Source organism: Pipistrellus kuhlii, unplaced genomic scaffold (genome assembly GCF_014108245.1).
Source record: "Pipistrellus kuhlii isolate mPipKuh1 unplaced genomic scaffold, mPipKuh1.p scaffold_m20_p_3, whole genome shotgun sequence".
NCBI classification, from domain to species: domain Eukaryota; kingdom Metazoa; phylum Chordata; class Mammalia; order Chiroptera; family Vespertilionidae; genus Pipistrellus; species Pipistrellus kuhlii.
Genome location: NW_023425529.1, coordinates 173,200,165 through 173,215,534, shown reverse-complemented (window position 1 = coordinate 173,215,534; position 15,370 = coordinate 173,200,165). Strand labels below are relative to the sequence as shown.

General features: G+C 52.5%; 2 protein-coding genes across 9 annotated transcripts in view; one reads left to right on the top strand and one right to left on the bottom strand.

Annotated features, from left to right (window-relative positions):
* The window catches only part of RBPMS (RNA binding protein, mRNA processing factor), a 160,886-nt gene that overhangs the window by 131,176 nt on the left and 14,340 nt on the right, over nucleotides 1-15,370 (top strand). For 6 of the 7 annotated variants that reach the window (XR_004991443.2, XR_006743014.1, XR_006743013.1 and 3 more), the window contains one exon: nucleotides 6,096-6,226. Coding sequence is in view for 4 of the 7 variants with exons in the window: in XM_045588904.1 (XP_045444860.1) it covers nucleotides 6,096-6,226 (131 nt within the window). In the remaining 3 variants the exon portion in view is untranslated. Of the gene's footprint in view, nucleotides 1-6,095; nucleotides 6,227-9,250; nucleotides 9,479-15,370 lie in introns of those variants that run through there. The other variant, XM_036458297.2, reaches the window with a different exon arrangement.
* GTF2E2 (general transcription factor IIE subunit 2) overlaps nucleotides 9,454-15,370 on the bottom strand; it is a 78,575-nt gene continuing 72,658 nt past the window's right edge. Inside the window, exon 9 of one of the 2 annotated variants that reach the window (XM_045588903.1) lies at nucleotides 9,454-15,356. The gene's annotated coding sequence lies outside the window, so the exon portion shown is untranslated. The remainder of the gene's footprint in view (nucleotides 15,357-15,370) is intronic. The other variant, XM_036458291.2, reaches the window with a different exon arrangement.

The window sequence follows — 15,370 nt, the reverse complement described above, 5'->3', positions numbered from 1 at the left end:
GCGGGGCTGGAAAGACAGGCAGGCCAGGTCCTGTGGGGTTTTCTAGGCTGTAGTATGTGGAGTTCAGGCACTACCCAACAAGCAAGGAAATCCCAGAAAGGTTTTAAGAGGGCGAGTGACATTACTGACGTGAGTATTTAAAAAGTTGTCCTGACTGCAGTGTAGTGGCCAGTAGTATCAGGAGACCTTTTCAGTAGTCCAGTCGGGGAGAGGATCAAGTGGACGAGGAGACAGATTAACTAGGACCTTGGTGAAGGATTGAATTTGAGGGAGAATCGGGTGACCACCAGGTCTCTGGCGTGGGTAACTGAGTGGCATCTTTGGCTGAAATCGGGAACCAAGGAGGACAGGCCACTGGAGGGAGTGTGTTTAGTTTCAGACATGTTGACCATGAGATTGCTATGCAATGTTTCCAATGAGCAGAAGAAAGACAGGATTGATTTGAAGTTCTTGGACCTTATATTCAACTACACTCAGATGAAGTCCACCAAGAGTGGACTTTCCCCTCTGTTTCTAAGAGTCCTTCATCTTCATCTGTTTCAGTGTGATCTTCAACTGGTGCTTCACCTTTTGACTTTGGTTTCCTCATCTAAAGTAAAAGGCAGACTGGATGACCTTCATGAATTCCTGGGTTTAAACTTTCCTCAAGACTGCACCTCTTTCTTTCAAAGGGATGGGGGTGGAGAAGTTTTAGTCCTTGTTTGCCCTCATCCAGTGTGAGCTGTTGTGGTTGCATAAGAGAATAGCCTACTCGGTTGTATATTGTGAGCCCTTAGTAACACTATCCTCAGGTGCACAGGGAGAAAGGATATAGCTGGATCTGGTGCAAGGAGAAAGCCCTGGCCTGCTGATCTCTTGGCTCCCTGAGGCCTAGCTCACCTTGCAGTACGGTAGTCAACATTCCTCTCAGGAGGAATCTGATCCCCTCCCTGAACCCCATTTCATCACAGTGGGGCCAGGGAAGCAAACCTTCTCTTCTTTTTTAGCCTTTCACTTTTTTTTTTTTTTTTTTTTTTTAAGAAGGAGGAAACGGGTGGGAGGGACAGGACATTGATGTGACAGAGAAACATCATTGCCTCTTATATTGTGCCCTGGACCAGGAATCAAACCTGCAATCTTTTGGTGTGTGGGATAACACTTCACCCAAATCGAACCACAGAATCCAGAGCAGCCTCCCCATTGTGTCAAGTTTGAGCAGGATGGACAGTGAGTGAGGAAGGTTGAACCCTGCTAGGTTGCTCCCAGGAAGCTAGGTTGCTCCCTGCTGCTGCTGCTCCTTCAGTTGGGTACCCACCTGACGGGCTCCTGCTGTGGAAAACCTGTGTCCAAACATTAGAATTTTCTCAAGACCACATTGAGCAACCAAAAAGAATGGGCAAGTGCAAAAAGCTCATTCAGCTTACTATCCTCTTTCATCAGAGGGGGGAATGGGTCTTCAGAGTCCTCAGCCTCATACTGAGCTGTAGCTGTCCCATGAGGGCTGCTTTCCTGGAGGTGCAGTCCGGACCCTGCAGGCTGCCCCAGTGTCCTCTGCTGCTGTCACGTGGCTCTGAGCCCAGCGAGGAGTGCACGGCTAGGTCTGTTCTCACCCTCCAGCTCGCTTCTCTCACAAAACAAGTCCAGGATTATTGCTTTCCTTTGCATTTCCTCCCCTGCAGTGTTCTATTTATTCATTCAACAGGCACTAAACTAAGTTTTCTGAAAGCAAATGTAACATAGTTTGTGCTCAATCAGCTAATACTACAATAAGAAAAGTAAGATAAATAACTGACAGGGCTTCCCAAACTAAAGTATTATTCAGAATCCCTTGGAGAGCAGACTTTCTGATTCGATGGGTGTGGGTGGAACCAGGAGCGTCATTGCTACCAGGCTCCCGGGGCCGCTGCTGGTCCCCGACCACTGTGCGGTGCATTGTGCCGGAGTGCAGACAGGAAGGCATGGTTAGGCCTTTGGAGTGTGGAGGAGGAAGGAAGGAAATAGCTCCAACTGGTTTATTTACCTTTTTATGTTGTTTTACCTGCTATATTTATTTCCTGGGTCAGATTTTTCTGACCCTTTGAGGCCATAAAAGCTCACTCGAGGTCTCCATGGGCTGCTAGGGACTTCGGGCTCTGAGTCCATGTCAGGCAGGAGACCTGTTTGCTCCAATCCCAGTTGTTTTGTCCTCCTTTTATGTCTTCCCTGCGCTGGCTGCTCATGGTCCTCCCTCCCAGACAGGGTCCCGGGGGGTGGCAGGAATGAGCGCAGCCCTCACAGGTTTTTGAAGAGGAGCTTACTTTATTATTTATTTATTTATTTATTTATCTATTTATCTATTTATCTATTTATCTATTTATTTTTTAATGAGTATTCTTTCTTTTATATATATATATTATTGATTTTTTACAGAGAGGAAGGGAGAGAGATAGAGAGCTAGAAACGTCAATGAGAGAGAAACATCAATCAGCTGCCTCTTGCACACCCCCTTACTAGGGATGTGCCCGCAACCAAGGTACATGCCCTTGACCGGAATCGAACCCGGGACCTTTCAGTCCGCAGACCAATGCTCTACCACTGAGCCAAACCGGTTTCGGCAAGAGGAGCTTACTTTAAAAACCCGTCCCTGGGTGAGAGCGGCTGTCAGAGCAGCTTTCAGATGGCGTTCTCTGGAACCCGGTACCTCAGGGGCTGTCATAGGGGCTGAGGTCCTTCAGTCTCCCCACCACCACCAAGTGAACCACAATAGCTGTACTTTTATCTAAAAGGGGTTCTGGGAAAATTAGTTCGAGAAAAGGGTTCCATGGCTTTTATTTCTAACTGAAAATTACTGCTCTTAACATTTGCTCAGAGTTTAGCCTCCTTTTGTTCGAGGGAGAGGGAGAGGGAGAGGGACAGGAAGAGGGGGGGGAGAGAGAGAGAGAGAGAGAGAGAGAGAGAGAGAGAGAGAGAGAGAGAGAGAGAGAGAGAGAGGGAAAATGCAAGGATTGAGAAGTTTTAGATACAGTGATCTAGTTTCTATGGATATTATCGAAGTTCCTTTAACAAAGAAAGCCGTGTTATATCTTTACATGTTTTATGACTTTCCATTGGATACTATTCAATAAATAAGCAGCATCACACACCACATGCCAGTCTCAGCCGGCCCAGGGGTGCAGACTTGAGTAAGACCCAGATCCTTGAAAACATGTTAGGAATTATCTTCACTCCTCTCCTCTCCCAGCGGTCACCAGCTCAGCTCCAACACCTCCATTGATTCATTGTGACCACCCCCCTGTGCTGCTTGTCTCCGGCATGTACAGTGACCCCTTGTGCTTCCCTCACAAGAGAAGGGGGACATGACGGGATGTTTTAGGAGATTGGCCATGTGTGAGTTCACCCTGATCTCTCAGGCCTCTGCCTCACTACCTGACCATCCCATTACTCAGCCGCTTTGGGTTTGCCTCCAATTCCCCATTCTGCTGGGCTAGATTTTGTGCAAACGTTACTCAGCGAATCGTCTCTGAGCATCAGTGGAGACCAGTGGGTGGTGATGCTTCAGGATGAAAATGGCAGTGTCCGGCAATCAATAACTTCGTTCCAGGCTGAGCCTGGAATGCTGACTCCCCTCCTCTCCATTAGTTCTCCCTTTAGGATCAGATATGTTAAAAGACATTTGTTGTAAAACCCTCTAAAGGAAGTACCCATGGATCCGGTGAAAGCCCGGCCCGGCACAGCCCTCTGGCGGTGGCCACTCCTGCTGTCCCCGCGGGGCTGAGAAACGAGTGTGCCGGGCCTGAGACGCTCTTGACTTTTCAGAAAGACTCCAAGTATCTTAAAATAGCGTGGTAGCTCAAGCACCAACAATAACAGCACGTTGTTCCTGAGAACGGCCGTTTCAGTCCGGGCATTCGTTCTAGCAGCTCGGGGCTCCCACAGGGGCGGTTCCAGTGGGACTCGTGTGGTCTCTTCGAGACAGGAAACAAGGTCTGGTGGCATTCCCTCAGACTGCCCCCTCTCACAGAGGAATCTCCCTACAGAAACTATGCTCACCTACGCCCTGGAACTGGTGGTGTCCACCTGATCTTTTCCTTTTTTAAAAAATTTTTTTTTTAATATATTTTATTGATATTTTACAGAGAGGAAGAGAGAGGGATAGAGAGTTAGAAACATCGATGAGAGAGAATCATTGATCAGCTGCCTCCTGCACACACCCCACTGGGGATGTGCCCGCAACCAAGATACATGCCCTTGACCGGAATCGAACCTGGGACCCTTGAGTCCGCAGGTTGACGCTCCATCCACTGAGCCAAACCGGTTTCGGCCACCTGATCTTCTTTTTTTTTTTTTTTTTTTTTTTTTTTTAATAAGACTCATTTATTTTTTATTTTTTATTTTTAAATATATTTTTATTGATTCTATACAGAGAGGAAGGGAGGGAGATAGAGAGTTAGAAACATCGATGAGAGAGAGTCATCGATCAGCTGCCTCTTGCACACACCCTACTGGGGATATGCCAACAACCAAGGTACATGCCCTTGACCGGAATCGAACCCGGGTCCCTTCAGTCCCCAAGCCAACGCTCTATCCACTGAGCCAAACCGGTTTCGGCCACCTGATCTTCTTAAAGTGGCTGTGACGCTCCTCTTTGCCTCCCTCAGTAACAACAGTCACTCCACCCTCTGGGCCTAGGCCTCCAGCCTGGACACCGGCAGTCGTGTTCCCATCACCAAGCCCGAGGAGGGCGTCGGGGAGAGGAATGGGGAAGCCAGCCGGCCAGCCCCCCTGTAGGGCACAGAGTGTTGGGATCCCCATGCCGCCCTCTGAATGGACAGGCATCAGCCAGCCCTGGGCTCCCTCGTCCTGGCAGAAGCCATGTGCTGGCTGTGGAAAGCCTTGCCCGCCCCCCACCCACCGGGTGCACACAGGCCCAGTTGCCTTCTGGCGGCTCCATAGAGCCGTCACCAGCTCACACTCAGCAAGCAGTTTGGTTTCTAGCCCCTTCCCGTACTGAAAACCCTGCTCAGAGCCAGGGTTTGGGGGCAGCGAGGGTGAGGGAGACATGGGGTGGGCAGTGACTCTTCTCCTTGGATCACATGCACGGCAGACCTGGAAAGTGCTGAATGGCAGGGTCACTGATAGCTTCATCGGCCGCCTTTCCCTGAGCAGGTCTCGGCAGCACCCTTGACCTACTTCAGTTCCTGTTTGACGCAGTAAAAGCACACGTTGAGGTTGCTGCTTCACAGGGTCCAGATTCATCACTATTGACGGATGTGCCTTCTGCCTCCGCCCGGCGCTCCCTCTGGTGTCTGCTGTTACTGTAATGGGCTGCTCATGGTGCAGTCTGAGGCCCAGGCACTGACCCTTCGGCCTGGAGAACTGCAGCTTGGCCCGAGCGGAATCAGCTGCACGAGGATGGTTTAGACCAGTCAGGTGCAGCTTGACTCACTTTTTCCCCTGAAAAATAGTCGGTGTCAATGGCATTTGTGAGTGTTCATATTTGCATCTTTGCGAAGCTTAACTTCAATCAGGATACTGGAGGCTTTCCACTTCCATTCTGAGGTGTTTTTTTGTGTGTGTGTGTGTGTGTTTTTTTAACAACTTAAACGCTGTGTAGGTACAACATCTGGTCCTGCTCTTCTGAGCGCCAAAAGTGAAATGCCTGGTGAACACCATTTATTTGTCTATTCATTATACTGATAGGCAGACAAGTCCCTCAGTTCTTCCAGGCTTCTGGGGTCGTGCCAGGAAGCTGTTGTTCTCCCAGAGGCTCTCAGCGGTTTTCAGGAGATGTCTCCTACTGGTTCTTCCTCTTCCTCCCTCCCGGAGAGGACTGCAGTCACTGTTTGTCCAGGAAATCCCCGCTGCTCCGGGCCCCCAGCTCCGGCTGGAAGGACATCAGAGCGCCCCAGGCAGTGCCTCGCAGCAGGCACCCGCAGCCGACGCGTGTTGCTCTCTCTCGCTGTGTGTCTGCCCTTCCCTGGCTCAGGGTTCGCAGGCCAAAGCCAGCAGGTTATTGAAAGAATGAGAGTCATTTGACCTCGGGCATGTGTTGGGGCTCTGGGTTATGGGGTGTTTTGTTCTGATTCGAAACCAGCTGTGTGGTAACCACTAACTCTCCCCTTATTCTTTTCTTGCAGATGAGCTCACAGTGCCTGCACTTTACCCCAGTAGCCCTGAAGTGTGGGCCCCGTACCCTCTGTACCCAGCGGAGTTAGCGCCTGCTCTACCTCCTCCTGCTTTCACCTATCCCGCTTCACTGCATGCCCAGGTAATTTATACCCATCGGCCACGACTCCACTCACCCCTCCACCGGTCCTTTCAAACCTGGTTCCCAGCGCGCACCGTACCACTAACACCTACCGGCTAACAGATCCACCTTTGAGAAACTACTGATCCCCTCTACATCGAGCTGCCACTCCTCCGGGACTTACGAGGACCATCTGACAGCAATGATATCACCCACTGCCTGATGTCTGCCCAAACAACACCTCTCTCTCCCTTAATGATCTCACCCTCGTGTCACCCACAAGGGACCGGGCCCAGGTGACCTCCCCAGCGCCCGGCCGGCTGGAGGCGTCACCAGAGCACAGACGTGCGTGTGCCTTGTCGTGTGGGAGAGCCGCAGGGGAGGTGTGCGCTTGTCGTAGGCGTGACGTGTCTGCGTGTGTTTCTGCATTCTGGGAGATTTTTCTCTCCTGTTCTCTTGAGAGCTACCCTGTTTCCCCGAAAATAAGACAGTGTCTTACATTCATTTTTTTTCCCCAAAGTTGCGCTAGGTCTTATTTTCAGGGAATGTCTTCTCTTTCCATGCGCTAGGTCTTATTTTCGGGGAAACACGAAGGGGAACTTGGGAGCTTCCAGGAATATGTTACAGAAGAAATTAAGGGTTTCTTTTTCCCATTTTCAGGAAATCCTGAAGAAAAGAAAGTACAAAATAGTGTCTAAGAATGTAATGGCAGGTCAAAGTAGAGGCCTTTGCTCTGACCAGCTTTTTATTTTATTTTATTTTTTTATTAAGTTAACAATAGCCTGAGATTTATAAATTGCCTGTTTTTTTGTTTTGTTTTGGTTGTGGGTTTTTTTTGTTTTGTTTTGTTTTTTACAAAGATTACTGTCTACCTACCAATCCTTTCTCTCCCCTTTAGTGCAAGTAGTAATATCAATATTACGATTCATGGTGATGATCAGCAGCAAGAAAGATAGGAGAATCCAGGTTTCACTTGTCTACTGCATGTGTAACTCCTCTAAGAGCAGGAGGGCCTAGCTTTTTAAGACACGTTGGCTTGGACAGGTGGGGTTTTTGTCTGTCTGTTTTGCTTAGTGTGTATTTCCAAGGCTGGATCGGAATAAACAGCTTCCCAGAATACTCTTCCTTCCGACCAAACCCTTCTGTGTTGTACAGAACCCTTTGTGTTGTTCAGAACTCACCGTATGTGTCAGACCCTACAAGCAGTCCCAGCAAAGGTTCCCACAGGTCGTGGGGCCAGGTGTGCTGACCGTCCTTCCATTCTGTCAGCTAAGCTCTAAGTGCTTCCTGCGTGCACTGACTACCCGGCTGCCCGGGCCTCCTGCAGGCGAGCTGACAGCCCGGGAGTCTAGGCCGTGGTTACCCTCTGGGCTGGGAGGAGGAGGCAGAAAGTAGTGAAGAAAAATGCAGATGGTATTTGGTCCAGAAAATAAAGTAACAGGATTATTCTGAGACTAATTCCCCTTCTCTAGATTAGCTGTGCTTTCTGCTGCCTTTCTACCTTTTGTCCATGTCTGTGCTTGGTCAGCGGGAGATGGCAGGGAGAGGAAGGAGGGGTAGAATGTAAACCTGTGCGTATCTTCTGCTGAGTCATCATCTTGCTCGGAGTGGCTTGGAGATCACTTGTAGAGACGGGAAAAGTGTCCCCTCTGTTTGTGCCCATGCACCCCACCCCTACCATCTGCGGATGTGTCTGCTCTCCTCTTCCTAGATTGCCTAGAACCGTGGTCGGCAAACTGTGGCTCTCGAGCCACATGCAGCTCTTTGTCCCCTTGAGTGTGGCTCTTCCACAAAATACCACAGCCTGGGCAAGTCTATTTTAAAGAAGTCTAGTTAGAAGAAATTTAAGTTTAAAAAAATGTGGCTCTCAAAAGAAATTTCAATCGTTGTACTGTTGATATTTGGCTCTGTTGACTGAGTTTGCCAACAACTGGCCTAGAATATGGATCAGTTGACATCTGAGGCAAGTGTTAATAAATACCATGAAATAGTGCCAAGTTCGCATGGTCATCTGAATATCCATGGCTTTGGTTAATCAGCACCAAAGCTTGTCACCATTGCTCTGGACAAGCAGGGATTGACAGTGGCCAGAAAGGACTGGGAATAGTGGCTTTTGGCCATGGCATCTGGGTCATCTGCCCTTCCTTCATCATGTAACAGATGAAATGAAAAATAGTACCTGGAGATGTGATGAGAAAAGGCACTCAAGAGCCATAAGAGATTAGAAAGCCCAGGCCATTGGGAGAAAGGATGAGAGAGGAAGCGCCAACATTAGATGGACTCAACCCTTTTAACTTCATAGGATACGTTGCGCAGGTGGCACCTTCCCTATGAGTTCTTCCTTGGCCTGGAGACCTGCCCAACCCGGAACCCCCTTGGCTCTGCCACCGCGGCCCCAGGGTTGGTGGAACTCTCCTCCGGCACCAGAGCTGTCCTGTGCTCAGTCCCACTTCTTGTTCCGAGTCATTCCCAGTGCGAGCGTGGGCTCTGTATCATAAAGACTCATGTACAGATACGGTCATTTAAATGTCTTTGTCCAACACGAGCTTCATAGAACAAACGGGCAGAGGCCTTCCAGCTGACCTGGTCTGACCATTTTACAGATGAGGAAACAGACCGGAGAAGACCGAGAGTTCCCCAAAATCACGAGTGGCTCCGCCATGACGAGAGCCAGGTCACCTGACTCCCGGCCTGGCTCTTTCCATGTCACAGTGCTGGCTCGCCAGGCTTACTCTCTGATGGAATTTTTAAAAAGCCTCACTTGGATCTTTCTCCTCTAAGTAGATAAGACGCCTGTAAGAAGAGACCCGAAGGCAAAGACAAGGGCATCAGAACTTAAGCTTCACCAAAGGGCCTGAGAGAGTTGTTATGACCTGGAGGTAGAGCAGTGGGAGACCCAACACGGAGCATCCCCTTGGTTGATGATTCTGTTTCGTTTTGGAGATTTATTATTATATGTCTTTGGAGAAGCTTTTAAATTATTTTGCTTTTCTCAGCAATGTTGTGCTCTGTTTTGAGACATGGATTTTTTTTTTTTTCTTCTAGTGTTTCTGTCCTGAGGCAAAGCCCAACACACCTGTCTTTTGTCCACTTCTCCAGCAAATTAGATTTGTCTCTGGGAATGTGTTTGTAACGTATCAGCCTACTGCAGACCAGCAGAGGGAGCTCCCAGGCTGAACTGGCTTGTTAGCCATTCCCCAAACCCCCAACCCCACCCCCACCCCAAACTATTTCTTGGTAACATTTGAGAAAATTCAATAAAAATTTTAATCAGAGCAAAAAACGATCTCAAGTCGACTGCAGCGTTTTGTTTTCATGAGGATGGGATTGTGGAGCTAAGGCGTCACCTCCGGCTGAGATTGTGGGAGAAGTAGGCCCAGTGACTCTTAAGTATGTTCTTCAGGAGGAGGAGGAAGAGGAGGAGCCTCTAGCGGTGAGGCAGCCCAGAGCTGGGGCCTCGCTGCCGCTGCTTCCACCTTCTCGCGCTCCGAACCCTCAAGCGCTGTGCATTGGAAGATTGCCGTTCAAGCATCAAGGGATCGCGTCTACCCGGAGACCTGGCTTCAGCAGGATGGGATGTGTGGCCGGTGGAAGCCTATTTGAAGCAAGCAATGTGTTTGCCGGTTACCCACCCCGGTCCGGAAGGAGGAGGACCCAGGAGACGGGAGAGCTGTCAAGGAAGAGGAGTCGCATCACACATCTAGTTCCATGCACCTTCAGTTCACGGTCTGGTGTCTCCATCTCTTAAACTGACATCCAATCCTGCTCCTAAAGAATCGTTGGATATGGTGGTAGGATTGTAGGCCTCAGTCTTGCTTTATTTTTATTGAGATGAAACACTACTTGGTGCAGCAAACATTTGACTTCTGAGAAGGTCATTCATATTTTTAGACGTGATCATCCTGTTTACTTTCAGGGCCATTGGTATTTGAAATTTATTGGCTATGTTTTTTGAGTCATTGAACAGGCGAGGGAGGCTTCCTCCATGGCCTTCGGGAGCACAGGACTCTGCGGAGGACGCCCAGCTGCTCCGGTCACCTCGTGGTCACACATCTCCGTGTGTCGTGTGGGTTCAGTGTCGCTCTGTCTTGTTGCCGATGGGGCAGCAAGAAAGTCAATGAAAGCACAGTCCTCACCACATTCCAGAAACAATGCCACGTCCCCTAGGCCAGGGGCACGCTCTTAGGCCAGGCCTTCGGCAGGTCGGGGGCTGGGAAAGCAGGTGCTGGTGCCTGTGTGTGCTCCGGTGGCCCCTCTGCCTGAGCAGCAGCAGATCTCACAGGCTGTCTCTTGGCCCTGGACTCGGACACGTCACCTGCACGTAAACAAAGGTTTTAAAATCACAGCACAGACTTCCCAGGGGCAAGACATGCCCCTTGGGAGGTCCCTTGTGACACACTGGAAAAATTTAAAAGGTTAAATGCAAAATAAGTACAAAAATGGACCATGGGAAAAGAGACACAGCAAATAGGGAGGGGGGATCGTGGGGGAAGCGGGCCCAGGCGTGGCACGCGGTGGCCTGACGCGGGGTGTGCCACCGCCGTCTCCCGGCGTGGACTCGGCCGCACCGCAGACGTCTGAGCGCTGCCCTTTAGAACTGTTTGTTAAAAAAAAAACAAATGCTATTAAGCATCTTCTCCATCACTAACTGTGCCCTGTAGAGGATAGGGGTAAAGAGGACACGAGACTGTCTGGTTTGGGATGGGATGTATGTTAAGCACAGAGACCACAAGCAAGCAGTGTTTTGCCAGAGGCAGGGAGCAGAGCAGGTGTGAGTGGCCTCAGGTGAGCACACAGCCCGCGGCCTGGCAGCTGCTGGTGTGCACTGCAGCCCCACACCCGTTGGGACTCACAGAAGGACTCGTTTCCCATCCCCCGCTCCTGTTCAGAGGCAGCATCCAGTGCTGTCACGGTGGCTGGTCCTGCAGGGGGACCCGTCAAGAAAGCCGTCGCGGGAGCCGGGAGGGTTCAACACTTCTAGCCAGCAGCCTCCCGAAGGGGAGGGAGGAGTCCTGAGGTCTGGGCCTCACTTAGGAGCATCATACATGGCCTCAGCCCTGAATCCCTGCTTCCTCATCCTCAAGGCCTTTCCCAAAAGGGTGTGTGGTCCTCTCGCCACCTGGGCTGGGCACTGTCTGGGGACCACAGCTTGAAGGAGCCTGGGGCTGTCCTCGAGGCTTTCTGTGGCTCAGACATACATGAAGCTAGGAATCCTCTGGCATTCCTTTCTGCCTAACCCTGCAGCTCTGAAGGTCAGGCTGCGAGGAGAAAGCACCCTCTGGTGTTCCTGAAGGTGCCAGCTCTGTCCAGTGTCTGGTCACCCAGGAGCATCTGCCTTAAGCCCCCTGGGAGGCGGGGCGGGCGGCCAGGCAGTGAGCTCGGGAGCGCCTCCCCTGGCCTTTCCTGGTGCCCTGCTGTGGGTTGCGGCTGCCTGTCTGCCCAGGCCCTGCAGTGTGACCTGTCTGAGCAGGGGCCTCAGCCTCAGAATTGCTGTCAGTGGGAATGAGGAGCCCTTGTGTGAGACTCTTGAAAGAGTGCCCGGCTCACCTAAGGGCTCGGTAACATGAGCCCGCAGGGAGCGTACGGATTGTCAATGAAGAGAAGGGAACCTGGGACCAGCACCACGAGGCGCTGCTAGTTCAGCACCGAGGACACTCCGCACCCCTGGCAGCAGCAGCCGGGTTCCAGAGGCGCCGCCCCGAGGAAGGCCAAGCTGGGAAGAATGGCAGGGACGGAGCAAGACGAGGAGGTGTCTGCACCCAGCCAGCAGCGTGCTTGCTGCTGAGCGTGGCACCCACAGGGGGAGTCTCCCCACAGCCCGGCCCGACGCGCCTGCCCGAGAAGAACGCTCCGCAGGAAGTGGATCAAGAACAGGAAACAGCTGCCATCCCAGAGGCCAAGCAGTTGGTGTGTTTTGCTGCACTCACACCGCTGGCCCTGAACTTCCCAGCTGCGGCCTTATCTTGCTTTTCTATCGGAGGCCGGATCAGATCCCACCTTCCTCCCTGGGCTTTCTGGCTGGTTCTTCCTGCAGTTACTCCTCCTCCCGCCACCCCCACCCCCTTTGCTAGGACTGGAACCAGCCTCATTTCCAGGTGGCTGGAGTTGCATCTTGTGCCTCGTCATTCTCACCACCGCGGTCCTATGGCTGAACCCCAGAGGATCTCACTCCTAGCCCAGCAAACACCTTCTCAGCATGTCCGTCCTGCCCGTCCCTTCCCTTCTGCCAGGCGTTGGGGGAACTCAGGAAGTGAGAAACATGGGCCTGCGCCCTGCCTCGCCGGCCTCACCTCAGCCGTTGTTGCTGGAGTCATGCCTTTGGCAGAGCTGCAGCTTCCGAGGCCAGACCTGCCCAACCGGGCAGCCTCTGGCAGTTCCCGCTCTAAAACAAGTCAGCCCCCCGGGCCATGCCCTGCCCAGGGTCGCTGATCCCAGGGTGCGAGAACAGCTCAGAGGGGACCCCCTGACAGGGCAGCCGGGTGGCCTCCATCGGTGCAGTTTTCCGGGTTTCTTGAGCAGGTTCCACTCTGAGGCCAAGCTCCTTACATCCTCGGTCTCTGTTCCTGGCCTCGTTGGCCACAACAGCCCATCTCTGAGGCTCGGAGTCATGCCCGCAGGCACATCGGGGAGCCAGCCTCTGCCACATGGGGATTCACAGAGGCAGGTCTGACCGTCGGGATGGCTCAGCACAAAGCTCATAGGGTCACAGCCCTTTACTTCAAAAAAGCCCCGTCTTAATGAGGGTTTCCACCCGTTCTGCTAACTTTGGGGCTGTAGCAGGCTTTTTAAAAATTTCTCCGAGCTGTTTCCTCATCTGTAAGGAAGAAGGGACACCTGCTTCAGGGCGTTACTTGGTAGGAAAGAGTACGGTGCTTGGCGTTGTCCAGTAATGATTAAAATCGCTCTTTTTGTCAGAGCTAGGTGGTGCCCGTGGCTGTGGTGTGCGGAGGGGGCGCTGGCTCAGGCGGGGGCCGTCCACCCCGGGCTTAGGCCTCGTTTTACAGGAACAGGCGCCCAGAGCGCGCTCTTACTGCTTTGGCAACAACACCAAAGCTGCAGAGAAACTCCGCCATGATAACACACATCCTCCATAAAGAGAAAGTGAACTCCTCCTTGAAGATAACCGGTTGTGACAGGGGCAGAAGGAACACCGGCTCCAGATGGGATCATGTTTTATTCAGGCTCGGTGCTGCTGGCGGGGAAGGCCCGGGCGCGGGGACGGGTGGGAAAGTGGGGCGCCCCGGGTCCAGCCTCAGCCGTTCTCCCCGGAGTTGTTCTCGCTTCGCCGAGCTCGGCTCCCGGAGACCTCTAATGGCCCTCCGTCGCAAACATGGTTAAAAATTAACAGGCCGACACAATTAAATATGGATGACAGGCAGCCGCGATGGACTTGATCTGACACAGGGCGTTACATGCTTGGGTGCCTCGACCCAAGCTGCGTCTTGCATGAGCTTCTGGGACGTCTGAGCGCATTTCACATGCCTGTTTGGAAGTCAGAGCCTGGCTTGTGCTCAGGACAGACAGGGTTAGAGTCTAAAAGCCCAGAAGAGAAAGCCATCCCCGAGGGCTTATGTTTAATTAAGGCCAAGCCTCACTGGTCTCAGCAGGTGCTCAGTCCTACGCCTCGCATTGGGGGGAGGGAGGGATGTCTAGATCTCGCTCCTGCCCAGGCTCAGAGCTCAGCAATATCCCACCATTTGGACAGGGAGGTGGGCAGGAGCTCAGGGCCTTGTGTGTCATCAGCCGGGGATAAGGTGGCAGATAACTTTGGAGCCAACTCTTCCTGTGAGACGTGACAGCACGCCTAGACAGTGGCAGCCCGTTGCATTGCCCGAGGCAAGGACTGTTACATGCCAGCCCGTGAGTGAAGAGTGCTGATTGCACTGCACGCCCTCCGTGTCTGTTAGGACAGGGGCAGAGGGAGATGGGACTGGAAGTTCCCTTACAGAGTGGTCGTCAGTGGGCCTCGTTTCTTGGAACAAATTCCCAAATGTTCTTCCAGTGGGGAGAATGCTGTATTAAAAATGGGGAGGGTTGCTGCTTGAACGAACCCTACAATTAGTCCCACAAAGAGTTCCATCTTTATTGTATTACAAATCGTCAGCGAGCTTCTTGGATCAGAGTAGGTATACATCTGGCTTGGTGGCCTTTCCTTCAGCCTGACAACCTTGAGCCGAGTTCGCTGTGGGGCTGACGGGCTTCCTTTGTGATGCTCAGCAGTGACAGTCCCCACGCCGAGGGAGGGCAGAGTTGGCCGAGTTGTGAGCGGCTGCAGCAGTGGGCTCCGCGAGCCTGGTTCTGAACGGGGAGCTGGGGGGAGCGAGCATGTGGGCGTAGCGTCTGCACAGGGGAAGGGAAGCGCCTTACAGATTGGACGTCCACGGCGCCGGCCGGCTGGGGCCCTTCCAGCTCTAGTTAGTGTCCTAGGATCCACCAAACGCCACCATCAGAAAGGACCTTCCAGGCCAACGTGTCTCACCGCCCTCCGTTACTGCAGCTGGCACTCAGTGAAAAGAGGCTGCAGTCAGATAATAAACCTGGAGAACCCGGGGTCCGTGCGTGTCAGACCGGCTTCTTTATGGTGGACTCTCAGCCTTTACTGTGCCCATGTGTGTGTGGGACCTGCTGAGGGGAGACTGTTTTCTCTCAAACCTGTTTGCACAGCATCTCTTCCGGTCAGCTTCCGGCCACACGTCTGTCCGCCTCATTCAAGAACAGCCTCAGGCTGGAGCACAGGCCCCGTTGTCCTGGGAGCTTGTTAAGTGCAGGTGCTCGGGCCGCATCCCTAGAGTTTCTGCATTGCTGACATGTTCTCGGGTGATGCTGAGGGTCTGCATGCCACACTGTGAGAGCCACAGAGGAGAAGATGGCAGAGCCGGGGTGTGTATTAATAATGGCTACCGTAACTGCGCCCAGCACCTGGGAAGCCCCTCTGGTGGTTATTTCTAAAGGCACGTGTGACGCTGGGAGTCGGTCCCCGGAGAGGGGACAGCAGAGTGCAAACAGTGAGCCCTGTGGCGGGGTGGGGATGGGGGTAGGGGCCTGGCAGGGGCTCCCCCTGGAGGCCAGCCAGGGTCTCCCCGTCCTTGGCAGCGCTATTGGGAAAGTGACATCTGTATGCATTCAGTCCTCTGGGCCTTGTTGTCCGTATCTATAAATGGAAGA